This window comes from Mus musculus, chromosome 12 (genome assembly GCF_000001635.26).
Source record: "Mus musculus strain C57BL/6J chromosome 12, GRCm38.p6 C57BL/6J".
Lineage (NCBI taxonomy): Eukaryota > Metazoa > Chordata > Mammalia > Rodentia > Muridae > Mus > Mus musculus.
This window is the reverse complement of record NC_000078.6, coordinates 76,234,290-76,246,758: the sequence shown is the minus strand read 5'-3', so window position 1 is coordinate 76,246,758 and position 12,469 is coordinate 76,234,290. Positions and strand designations below refer to the sequence as shown.

The window sequence follows — 12,469 nt, the reverse complement described above, 5'->3', positions numbered from 1 at the left end:
TGACATGGAAACATTCTACTGGCAAATTATGCAGGATGCCCCATCACTAGGGGGTCTCCTGGGAATTGATCTTGGATTTGGGATTTTCTCTTGATCATGTAATGGTAAAAGAAAAATTGTGTTTTGCTCTTTCACTAATTGAACCATAGGAAGCTGTATCTTACGTGTAAGAAAGACACACAGAGAGAGTATGAAGGTGGGATTTTTCAGAGTTGTAGAAAGTAAGCTGTAATCTTAAACATTGTTAGAGAGAACTCCGCTTCTATTTTAAAATTTTTAATTACGTATGTGTTCATGTGTACTTACCATGGTGCGCTATGGTGGTCAGAGGACAACTTGCAGAAGGTATGTGTGTGTGTGTGTGTGTGTGTGTGTGTGTGTGTGTGTGTGTGTACCTACACATAAGTACATACATGAAAGTCAGAGGACAACTTTGAGTTCTCTCCTACCAGGTGAGCCCTAGAGATAAAAACTCAGGTTTTAGGGGTATGGAGGTAAGCAGCCTTAACTTGATGACCCTCTCATTGGCCTTCTTTCTTCCCTTAAACCTCCATAAAAGAAAACCCTAAATAATAATCAGGGCCGGTGAGTACCCTTCCTTGAGTGGCCTGCTGCTCTGGTATATTCTGATCTGCGCTATCACTCTCCTTAGAACAATTTCCTTGCTTCTTTGGGAATCCATGTGTGCTTACTTCAGTGCTTTGAGTAAGGCACCAAGCACCTGGGAACCTGGGGCCTGGAGAGATGGCTCAGTGATAAAGGACACTGACTTCTCTAAGAGAAGACTCTAAGAGAAGATCTGAGTCTCAGCACACACACGGCTGTTCACAACTACTGATGACTCCAATTCCAGGAGATACAGTGCCCTGTTCTGATCACCGGGGGTTCATGAACATACACAGACACTCAGGCATACACATATAAACACATAAATAAATAAATATGTAAAAAGAGAACCTGGAACCGCTCAGCCCAGACCCAGACCTCCAGTAACACTAGGACACTCAAGGACCTTGGTGTTGACCCTTAAGACTGAAAGGAAAGTAATATGGGGTTGCATTTATACTTTCTTCTGGGGTATAAAGAGCTCTCTAAACTATTGTACGCACATTATCAATTTACATTTGAATTTTTGTGGTTTGGTTGTTTCTTAAGTACTATAGATAGCATTTATGATAGTTGAAAACTTTTGAATGAGAGAAATTCACAGGTCATAAAGCTATGACATATATAGCAAGGACTGATATATAACATATATATGTATATATATGTGTACATATATATACATACATACACCTATACATATACATACATATATACACACACATATATTAGAAATATATAATTAAAATTTAAATGTATGATATAATGACATTTCAACTATTTTACACTCTCTTTAGAAACTAGGTCCACATTTTCTACAAGAAACAAATTCAGCAGGCAGCTCCTTTTGGGGCCTAAGCACTGGAGACACTCCTAGAAGTTTCTGGAAATCTTTGTTGTTGGCCCTGAAAGACCTCGACCTCTCGTCCTGAGCGCTATACAGAAACTTCCCGTAGAGGCACTGTGGGTCACCGTTGGTGGATCTGTTGTATGCTTCCTGTGCCTCCAACATGTCAAGGCCACTCCAGCCTGTAAGTCACTCGGACCCAGGGAGGCTTGCCAATAGCCAAACCAAAGAGGCCTGTGAGGCTAAGCCACCAGAAGCCAGGCACCTATCACATCTATCGGCTCGGGAAAATGTCCCAGTGGTGAGTTGGACTCTGGTACTTTGTCCTCATTTTCAAAAGTAAGATATTGTTGTGTACCATTAAAAGCTAGTCTAAGAAAGGGAAGGTTCGCCTCTGACTGCCCATTTGCTGGTGTGCTTAGCGCTTCTTTGCTAGAGAAGGATACAGAAGATGAACTCAGGCCTGCTCACAGAACTCAGCAGATAAAGGTGTTCCTGATGGCCCGAGTTTGATTCCTGGGTTCTACGAGGTAGACAGTGAGAGAAACAAGTCCCAAAAGTTGTTCTCTGACATGCAAGCTGGGGCACACACTCGATCATACACACAAAAACAAATGCTTCAAAGGGAAAGGGGGCTGGAGAGATGGCTCAGTGGTTAAGAGCACTGACTGCTCTTCCAGAGGTCCTGAGTTCAATTCCCAGCAACCACATGGTATCTCACAACCATGGGATCTGATGCCCTTTTCTGGTGTGTCTGAAGAGAGTGCCAGTGTAAATTACATACATAAAATACATAAGTAAATCTTTAAAAAAAGAAAGAAAAACAGAGGCTAAATGATATCCCACTTTTTTGTTTGTTTTTTTTTTTTGAGACATCATCTCACCCTATAGCCCAGGCTAGCCTCACATTTATGTCTACTCCTACATCAGCCTCCAGAGTTCTAGGATTGCAGGTGTGAGTCACCATACTTAGCTCTCTGATTTTTTTTTTTTTGAGACTGTATACATGACTGGCCTGACACTATGTAGTCAGGCAAGCCTCACACTTTTATCCTCCTGCCTCAGTTTCCCTTGTGCTAGGAATACAGATAGATCATACCAGTCTCCACTTACATTTTTAAAAATTTTTAAATGATCTACCTACCTACCTACCTACCTACCTACTTACCTACCTATTGTGTGTGTGCTGAGATCAGAGAACAACCTATGAGAGTCCATTCTCTCCTTCCAAGAGCAGAACTCAGGTCTTCAGGCTTAGCAGCAAACGCCTTTAACTGCCGAGCCATCTGGTAAACCCTCCCACTGCTGATTTCCTCAGAACAAGACTTGAGACATCTGGATCTAACACAACCTGCAGAAGTTTGGGTTTGCTTGACCTTTTTTGGTAGTTCGATTTATTAGTGCCCATTTCTCCCAGTCAGCACCCAGCAGAGGCTCTCTGATCTTACTATTTTGTAGATGAGGAAACCCCACCAGGGAGCAGCCATGGTGATTTAGTAGCAAAGTGGGTGGTCCAACCCCCTCAGGTGCACTCTACTACTACGGGGTTTACAGACTTCTTTCATGACCTTAATGGGGATTTTTCTGGAATTTAAATATCTTCCTGGAGCAAAAGATGGCCCTCCATTGACATTTTAAGAGCACTAGAAATATCTACCTAACACTTTATCTTATTACCACCAGAGCAGTGGTTCTCAACCTTCTTAATGCTGCAACCCTTTAATACAGTTCTTCATATTGTAATTTTGTAACCAATTGCAATGTAAATACCTGATATGCAGGATACCAAGGTCATTCTTGGCTACATATGGAGTTTGATGCAAGCCTGAGATACAAGAGACTCTGTCTCCAAAAAAAAAAAAAAAAAAATTGGCCACATTTCTACAATCTTATTACATGTGGTTTGTTTATTACATCCCATTTCAGCATGAGAAACTGTGTGTGTGTGTTGTGCTTGTTTTATTTTTTGCATGCCTTCCCCCTTTTCTATTTGCTTAGAAGTTATATAACACATAACATTATTTTCACAGCTATGAACCTTTTATTATTTGGGTGGATTTGATCAAAACACATTTTATGCTTGTATGAAATTCTCAAACAATAAAGTATTATATTAACATATATATGTATATATGTATGTATGTATACACACACACACACATATGTCATAGTTCACTCAATCTTTATTGGTTGTTTGAATTCTTTAGTACTAAACTTTTGTAATTTTTTAACTTATTTTTCTGTTCTTAATGGATGTCCCTTTAAAAAAAGAAACTGCTGCAGACCATGATGGCACATGCCTTTAATCCCAATACCTAGGACGAAGAGGCAGGCAGATCTCTGAGTTTGAGGCTAACCTGGTCTACAAAGTGAGTTCCAGGACAGGCAAGGCTACACAGAAAAATCCCATCTCAAAAACAAAAACAAAAAAACAAAAACAAAAAGCAAAAACAAACAACCACACAAAACAACAAAACCAGCCAGCCAACAGACTGACAAAGACAGAGAAGCAACTTCTTGTGTCAAGGGAGGTGGAACCTTAACCCCAGCAACTGGGGAGGCAGAGGCAGGCAGATCTCTGTGAGCTAAAGGTCAGCCTGCTCTACAGATCTCTGTGAGTTTCAGGACATCCAGGGCTCCATAGTGAGACCCAGTCTCTAAATAGATAAATGAACACCCAAAATAAAAAATAAAAAAAATTTTAAAAAGAAAGAAAAGCAACTGCTTGTATTAGTTGCTTTTCTATTGCTATGCTAAAACACAATAGCAGAAAGTAACTTATGAGAGTTCACTTCGGCTTATGATTCAGAGGGTAAGAGTCTGTCATGGGGGTGGGGGTAACAGGTGGGATGCCAGGAGCAGGAAGCTGAGAGATCACATCTCAGCCACAAATGAGGAGCAGAGGTCCTGCTGGAAGTGGCAAGAGGCTTTAAACTCACAAAGCCCTCACACACTGGCGTTCTTCTTCCAGCTCCACCTCCCCATAACCTTCCCAAACAACACCAACAACTGGGGACCAAGTGTTCAGATGCCTGGACCCAACAGGGTTGGAGGAGCGTTCCTTGTTCAAGCTACCACACTGCTTTCATGGTGTGTGTGTGTGTGTGTGTGTGTGTGTGTGTGTGCTGTATGTAATTGTATATGGTGTACACACACATGTACCTGTGAGCATACAAGCCTGCGCTAGGCTAGAAACCAGCAACCTCAGAATTCCTGACTCTGCCTCTACTAGCCCTGGAGATAACGACTGAGCCATCCCTCCAGCCCAACCTTGTGGCACACCCCCACCCCCACTACTCTCTCTCTCTTTCTCAGAATCTTTATTTTCTACCAAAGATATAACTTAGTACTCGAACCTTTACTATTATCTCCTCCTCCTCCTCCTCCTCCTCCTCCCCCCCCCCTCCTCCTCCTCGTCCTTTTCCTCCTCCTACTCCCTCTCCACCGTTTTGGTAATTCTCTGTGGTCCAGGTTGATCTCAGACTCACATCAATCTTCCTCCTTAGCCTCCCGAGTGCTGGGATCATAGGCACTCGACACAGTATCCAGCATGTCTACTCCCTATTTTTTCTTATATCTCACACCCGATATGTTTGTTTTCTTTCTTTGCAGAATTCATTATTAGAAGCTTTCTAAAGTAAGAATACATTGTAGTAAACTTGCTTTGTTTCCATAAAATGTCTTTATTCTGTTCTTAAATCTTAAAACATAAACTGGGCGTGTATTCCAAGTGCTTGGGATACAGGAGTTTCACAGTTTGACTCCAGTTTGGGCTGTATGTCTAAACCCTGTCTCAAACAAACACTCAAACATAATTTAATCCGTATGTTATACTAGATGACAGTTCTGGTGTTCCACTGAATTTTAGGAAACACTTATTTTATGCACTATGGTAATTTGGAAGTACGTTTCCAGCTAAGTATGAACAATACGAACTGTCTTTACTTTATCTGCCATCCCAGCTGCTGAGATAAGAAAATGTGGGAGGCTGGAGAGATAGTTCACTTGGTAAACTGCTTATATCATAAACTGAGGATCTGAGATCAGTTTCTGGCATCCACAAGAAGCCCAGAGGCACAACCAAATGTGCCTGTAATTCTGTCACTAGAGAAGCAGACCCAGGTAGATGAGGAAAGAGCCAGTGAAAAACATCTCAGAAAACAAGGTGGACAGCGCATAAGGAAACCACACACACACACACACACACACACACACACACACACACACACACTCACACAATACACACCATACACACTAACATATACTCACATACACACTAACCACACAAACACACACTCACAGAATACACACCACACACACACCAACCACACCCACTAACATACACTCTCACACGCACACACACACCACATACACACCTCCACCCCCACACACACCAAAAAGAAAAAAGGGAAAGGAAAATATGAAAATGTTTGTCATGGTGGCTCATCCCTCTACCTCTGCCTCCTGAGTGCTTAGATCACAGACATATGCCACCGTGCCTGGTTTTCCAGTAGCTACCTTTTTTCCCCCCTTTTCTTTTTAGAAACTGCTTCTTTTATTTATTTATTTTTTAAGAAAAATGAGTTTATTTTATATATAAGTAGGTGTGTATGGTTTGTGCGTATGAGTGCCCTCAGATGCCAAAGGAGGAAGTCAGATCTCTTGGACTAGAATTACAAGTGGTTGTAAACCACCCAACTTTGTGTCCTCTGGAAGAATAGCAAGTGCTCTTAACATCTCTCTAGCCCCTAGAAACTATCTTTCTTTTTTAGATTTACCTGTGTACATGATTGTTTTGCTGTCAGGCATGTATCTGTACCACGTACCTGCCTGATGTCCTGGGAAGTCAGAAGAGGACATTTGGTCGCCTGGAGCTGGAGTTACAGATGGTTGTGAGTTGCCATGTGGGGGCTGGGCATTGAACCCAGGTCTTCTGCAAGAGCTACATGTGCTCTAAACTGTTGAGTCATCTCTCCAGGACTTACTGTTAAAATTCTTACTGAGCATGCATTTGTGTGTGTGTGTGTGTGTGTGTGTGTGTGTGTGTGTGTGTGTGTGTGTGTGGTGTATGTACACATATGTGTATAATTGTGTGCATGTGTGAACAGGCTTGCAGGTCAGAAGAGCATGTAGGGTGTCCACCACTCTCATCCCTTATTCTATTCCTCGAAGGCAGAGTCACTCCCTGAACTTGGAGCTTGTAGTTTTTCTCTGTCTAGACTAGCAGCCACCAAGCCTCAGAAATCCTCCCGTCTCCACCCTGGCCTGCCCAGCGCAGTCTACAGGCCTGCTCAGGACCATGATTTGCTTTTTATAGGGATGCTGCAATCTGAACTCTTGACCTCATATGCTTGCCTGCTTAGCCATCCCCCTTGCCCTGTTTAGAGTTAGCTACACATGGAAATGTCTCGGGATGGTTTATGTACGTTGCCTTGATTCCTGTACTCTCAGAGATCACAGCACAGAATTCAGACGGGCTGCATTTGCTTCCTGCAGGTAGAAACTGTTAGGTAAGTGTTCAGTCTAGGAGAAGATAAAGCAGGGCAGCATGGTACTTGCTGTTTTCCTGGAGACGGTTGGGTTTGCTGGGATGGTATCTTAGGATAAATAGCTCAAAGCTGAGTCCTGTTTGCAACTACCTATTGTAAGCATTTGGGTGGTTTTGTGGGTTTTGATCCACAGGGCACATATTTCGTTAATTAACTGGCTATTTCTCTTTATAGGCTTGTTTTGATCCACCTCTTGAAATGGATCCTACCGGGAACCCAATCATACACAACAAAAAGGCAGCCGACCCAGTCCATCCTGACCTTGCCAGCATGTTGGTGAAAAACAAGACTCTTTTAGCTGAGGTATATAGCTTTTACAAAAACTGAAAGTGGGAATTAGATCTTCTGAAAGGTTAGGAGAGAGAGAGGGAGTTCTGCTAACGGTTAGAGGCGTTATCTTAACCTAGTTTTGTCCCCACCCCACGCCGAACTCTCTCCTTACTGAGGAGTTTAGATTCCTGTCTGCCTTTAACACTCCTACTGAAGATGGTGCCTCATTCAGTGCTTTTAGAAGTCAGAATATTGCTAACGGAATACCATGCTCAAAATTTATGACACAGGGGCCAGAGAGTTGGCTCTGCAGTTAAGAGCTTTGAGTGTGCTTCCAGAGGACCAAGGTTTAATTCCTAACATCCACATGGTAGCTCTGCAACTCCAGTTCCAGAGGATCTGATGCCCTGTTCTGCTCTCTGCAGGCATCAGGCACACAGACATAGATGCAGACCAAACACCCACATGCATAAAATTTTTAAAAAGTTAAAGTAAAAAAATATTGTGGCATAATAATAACTATAAGCATCTCTGTCTGTCTCCCTCCCCGACCCCCTCCCCTCTGTGTGTGTGTGATCAGCCTACCTCTGCTTTCCAGTCCAAAATATTTTTAATGGAAAGGATGAGTTCCCATGTCCAATACTTCACCAGATAGCAAATATCCACTAATCTTATTTACTACTCGATAATATCGGAGTGCATCACACAACCCACGTTTATAGGGAGTGCCTTGACTTTTACTCCCAGTGATGAGTCCTGGGGAGAGCTTGTAGAGATTCTCTAATTGAGCCTGACTGTCCTCAGGGTTTGCTGACTGTGATGGCCTTTTAGAGGCTCACTGGTCTTTGTTACTGTGAAGGGCACTGCACTGTAGCTGCTTATGTCTGCTCTGCCTCTCTATGGCTACCTCCAAGTAGAATCCTTCTGAATGCTTACAAGCAGAGGCCAGCTCTGGGTAAGCAGCTCTCCCTGTGGCTGTGTTTGCTTCCTAAGGCTACTGTAGCAAAGTATCAGACTGGGTGCTTAAACAGCAGTGTTCTCCAGTGGTCATAGCAGCTAGAAGTCTGGGGCAAGGTGTCCATGGGGGTGGTTCCTCCCGAGATGTTTCTTCTTGGGTTGTAGATGGTAATCTTCTCCTGCAGCCCCCCTTCAGCATGTGTGTTCAAGCTCCCTCCCGCCACCCTCCTATCCCTTCACCTCCTTCCTTTCTGAAGATTTATTTTATTTATATCTGTGTGCGTCTGTGTGTCTTTGTATGTGTCTGTGAACTTGTGGGAAGGTCATCCCAGGGGGTTGGTAGACGCTAGATCTCCCGGAGCTGAGGTTACAGGTGACTGCGAATGACCTGATGTGGGTGCTGGGAACTGAGTACCAGTTCTCTACAAAGGCATCAAGGGCTCTTAACTGAGCAGTCATCTCTCCAGCTCCAAGTTTCCCTTCTTACGAGGACACTAGTCACAGAGCTGACGCGATGACTTAGTGGGTAAAGCACTTGCTTCCAGGGTTGACAACCTGAGTTCAATCCCCAGGACCCACATAATAGAAGAGAAAACTGGCTCTACATGTTGTCTTCTGATGGCCATCTGCATGCTAAAGTGTGTGTGTGTGTGTGTGTGTGTTTGTGCGTGCGCTTCTATGTGAACTTTGTATTTCTTTTCATTTTATTTTATATTTTACATTTAAAGGTATATTTGCCTCTATGTGGGATGGTTCATACTTGCCATCCCAGTATCAGAAGGCTGAGGAAGGACAGTTGAATTTGAGAGCAGCCTTGAGTTACATGAGACCTTGTCTCCAATAAACAAACAAACAAAACAAAAATAGGGACTGGGAAGATGGCTTAATTGGCCAAATGTTTGTCATGAAAGTATGAAGAACTGAGTTTGGATCCCTAGAACCCCTTTAAAAACCCAGGTGCTGTGAAGTACACCGTAGTCCAAATGCTGTGAGGTAGAGACAGGACCCCTTAGGTTTGCTGGCTGAACCTGTGAGATCCAGGTTCAGTGAGAGACCTGTGTCAAACGTTAAGGTGGAGGGGCAGGTGAAATGGCTCAGCTAGCAAAGGCATCTGCCTAACAAGGGAAGCCTGATGGCTTACGTCTGATCTCCAGAATCCATGTGTATTAGTCACTTCTACATTGCTGCGATAAAAATGCCATGGCCAAACGCTACTTAAGAATTTGTTTTAGTTTACAGTTCCAGGGGGCTAAATGTCTACAGTGATGGGGGAGACATTGTGGCAGGGACAGGAGGCTAAGAGATCACATCCCAGCAGCATATGGGACTCAGACATCAAACTGGACTTGGGGTGAAGCTGTAAACTCTCAAAGCCTGCCCTCAATAACATACTAGCAAGGCTCTACCTCCCGAGGGTTCCATAGGCTCCCCAGCAACACTGCTGATAGGGGGACCAAGCGTTCAGATATGTGAGCCTTAGGAGACACTTCTCATTCAAACCACAGTACTGTGTAAAGGTGGAGAAGAAAGACTTCACAGAGTTGCCCTCTGACCTCTACATAAACATATACCCTGCATATGTACGCATGTGTACACACACGATAGCAGCAGTAGCATCACTAATACAGATTTAAAACCTAAAGTGCAGAGCATGCGAGGTGAGAAAGGCAGCTAACATTGGCCTCTGGCTTCTTGCAGTACACACACTTGGGCATATCCCACTGCAAACACATGATCGTGGCACACATGCACATGTACAACACAGACCCACAAACCGAAACAGAACAGAATATATGTTGTCCTAGTCTGCTTTTGATTGCTGTGATAAACACCATGGCCAAGATCAACTTGAGGAGGAAGAGGTTTATTTCAGTTTAGAGATCATGAGTCCATCATAAAAGTCAAGGTGGGAATCAAAGTGGAGACCATGGAGGAGTACTGCTTACTGACTTGTTCTCCATGGCTTGCTCAGCCTGCTTTCTTTCTTTCTTTTTTTTTTTTAAAGATTTATTTATTTATTTATTTATTTATTTATTATATGTAAGTACGCTGTAGCTGTCTTCAGACACTCCAGAAGAGGGAGTCAGATCTTGTTATGGATGGTTGTGAGCCACCATGTGGTTGCTGGGATTTGAACTCAGGACTTTCAGAAGAGCAGTCGGGTGCTCTTACCCACTGAGCCATCTCACCAGCCCCCTCAGCCTGCTTTCTTATACAGGAGCGGCACTGCCCCAGTGAGCTGGGTCTCCCCACATCAACTATCCATCAAGAAAATGCCACCCCACTTGCCTTTGGGCAATCTAATGGGGACATTTTCTCAGTTGAGGTTACCCCTTCCCAGGGGACCCTAGTTTGTACCCAAGTTGACAAATAAAACTAACCAGAACTATCAGTTTCTTATTATTGTAATTAATAACACAGTAAATGGGTTTTCAAGACCTAAGTTAATAAAATATAACCTATTAGTCATATTTGATAAGGAGCCAGGAAGTAGGTTTCCTGAGAGATCCAATTTCCTATAATGTAGGGTCAGAGTACTCATTTGTTCTTGACCTGAAGTGCCTAAAGCCAACACAGGCTTGGGATGAGGAGAGAGGGAGCAGAGAGATGGGGGTGAGGGGAGGGGGCAGGGCAGAATGCTTGTAGGAAGAAACATTAGTAAATAGCACAGTTCTGCCTGCAGGATCCAGGCCCTACTCCTCTCCACCTACCAGGCCATGGCACAGACTGTAGTGACAAGGACATGGGGACACCACGTCATGCCTGTCAGTCTTCTTGTCTCCAGTATGTCTCTGTGATTGGAAAGTCTATGGTCTTGTTAAGCTGGAGTTGGATGCAATTAGTAGTAGTAGTGGTGGTGGTGGTGGTGGTGGTGGTGGTGGTGGTGGTGGTGGTGGTAGTAATAGTATGTCTAGTGTGTGTATTCACACATTGTCATTTGTAAGACAAACACTCTACCCACTGAACTGTAGTCCGGGTCTATGCTCTGAGAGTCACTTCTCGCCTTTCACCCTGTGGGTCTTGGGGCTGATGCTTAGGTTGTTGACAAAGCCCTTATCTGCTAAGTCACCTTCCTGGCCCTTAAAAAAAAAAAAAAAAAGCTTTTAAACCAAACTGTCAAGAAAGGTTTCAGGTGTCTTGCTTGAAAGAAATATGTAGACTATTTTCAAGCATTTCAAAGATTTTCTTCGGTTCCCGGTTTTGGATGGAGTCTCGCTGGGGTGTCCCGGCTAGCCTTAACCTCATGGACTCCACTGAGTCTCCTCTCTGGGATCCCAGTTAGCTCAGGCTACAGCCGTGAGCCACAGTGCCCAGCTCACTGCACTATCATGCTTGGCTTTCAAAGTATTTTTTGAAGCTACCCTCTGTGTGCACATAGACATCTGAAAAGTTCTCACCATTTTGACATGGTTTGGATACTATATACATTTGAAAACCATTCCAGCCAGGCAAGGTGGTGCGCACCTGGAGACCCCGTGCTCAGGAAGGAAACTGTGGAAGGGGGATTATCTCAGAGGCCAGCCTAGTCTACAGAGAGCCTGGGAATGTAACTCAGCAGTGAGGGGCATGCTTAGCAATGCACGCATATCTAGGTTTGGTCTCCAACTACACCTCCTCCTTCAGGCCATACTCCATAGCCTCTACTGGCATCTTCTAATCTAATAAAAATGACAAAGTCAGAGCCGGGGAAATGGCTCAGTGAGAGTAAAAGTCTGTCGCCAAGGCTGACAACCCGAGCTTTGTCTTCAACACATGATGGAGAGAACAAAGTCCCTCAGGTTGTCCTCAGACCTCTGCATGTGTGCTGTTGGATGTAACACACACACACACACACACACACACACACACACACACACACACTCGGTTCCGTTTTCTGCTTCTTCCTTCAGGATGCCCAGACACTGCTACACACCAGCACACACCAGACAGGGAAGGGTGAAGCGAAGTCCAAAATTGGTGGGTTAGCAGGATCCAGTTCTGCCAGTGAGTGCTGGAGGGAGAAGGCCTTCTTAGAGGACATTAGTGTTACAGCTCTCTTAGACGCTATTCAATGAAGCAGCTTTTAAAAATGAATTTCGGCGCCGGGCAGCGGGGGTGCACGCCTTGAATCCCAGCACTTGGGAGGCAGAGGCAGGTGGATTTCTGAGTTCGAGGCCAGCCTGGTCTACAGAGTGAGTTCCAGGACAGCCAGGGCTACACAGAGAAACCCTGTCTTGAAATACACCCCCCCCGCCCCCCAAAA

At 44.1% G+C, this 12,469-nt stretch overlaps 1 protein-coding gene across 4 annotated transcripts in view; it reads left to right on the top strand.

The window, feature by feature from the left end:
- Positions 1-12,469, top strand: part of Tex21 (testis expressed gene 21) — a 48,073-nt gene continuing 35,604 nt past the window's right edge. For 2 of the 4 annotated variants that reach the window (NM_019784.5, NM_001159532.1), the window contains exons 1-3: positions 13-104; positions 1,401-1,751; positions 7,174-7,302. In NM_019784.5, the coding sequence (NP_062758.3) occupies positions 1,614-1,751; positions 7,174-7,302 (267 nt within the window). In that variant the 5' untranslated portion in view covers positions 13-104; positions 1,401-1,613. Of the gene's footprint in view, positions 105-1,400; positions 1,752-6,512; positions 6,961-7,173; positions 7,303-12,469 lie in introns of those variants that run through there. The other 2 variants (XM_006516394.2, XM_006516393.3) reach the window with 2 other exon arrangements.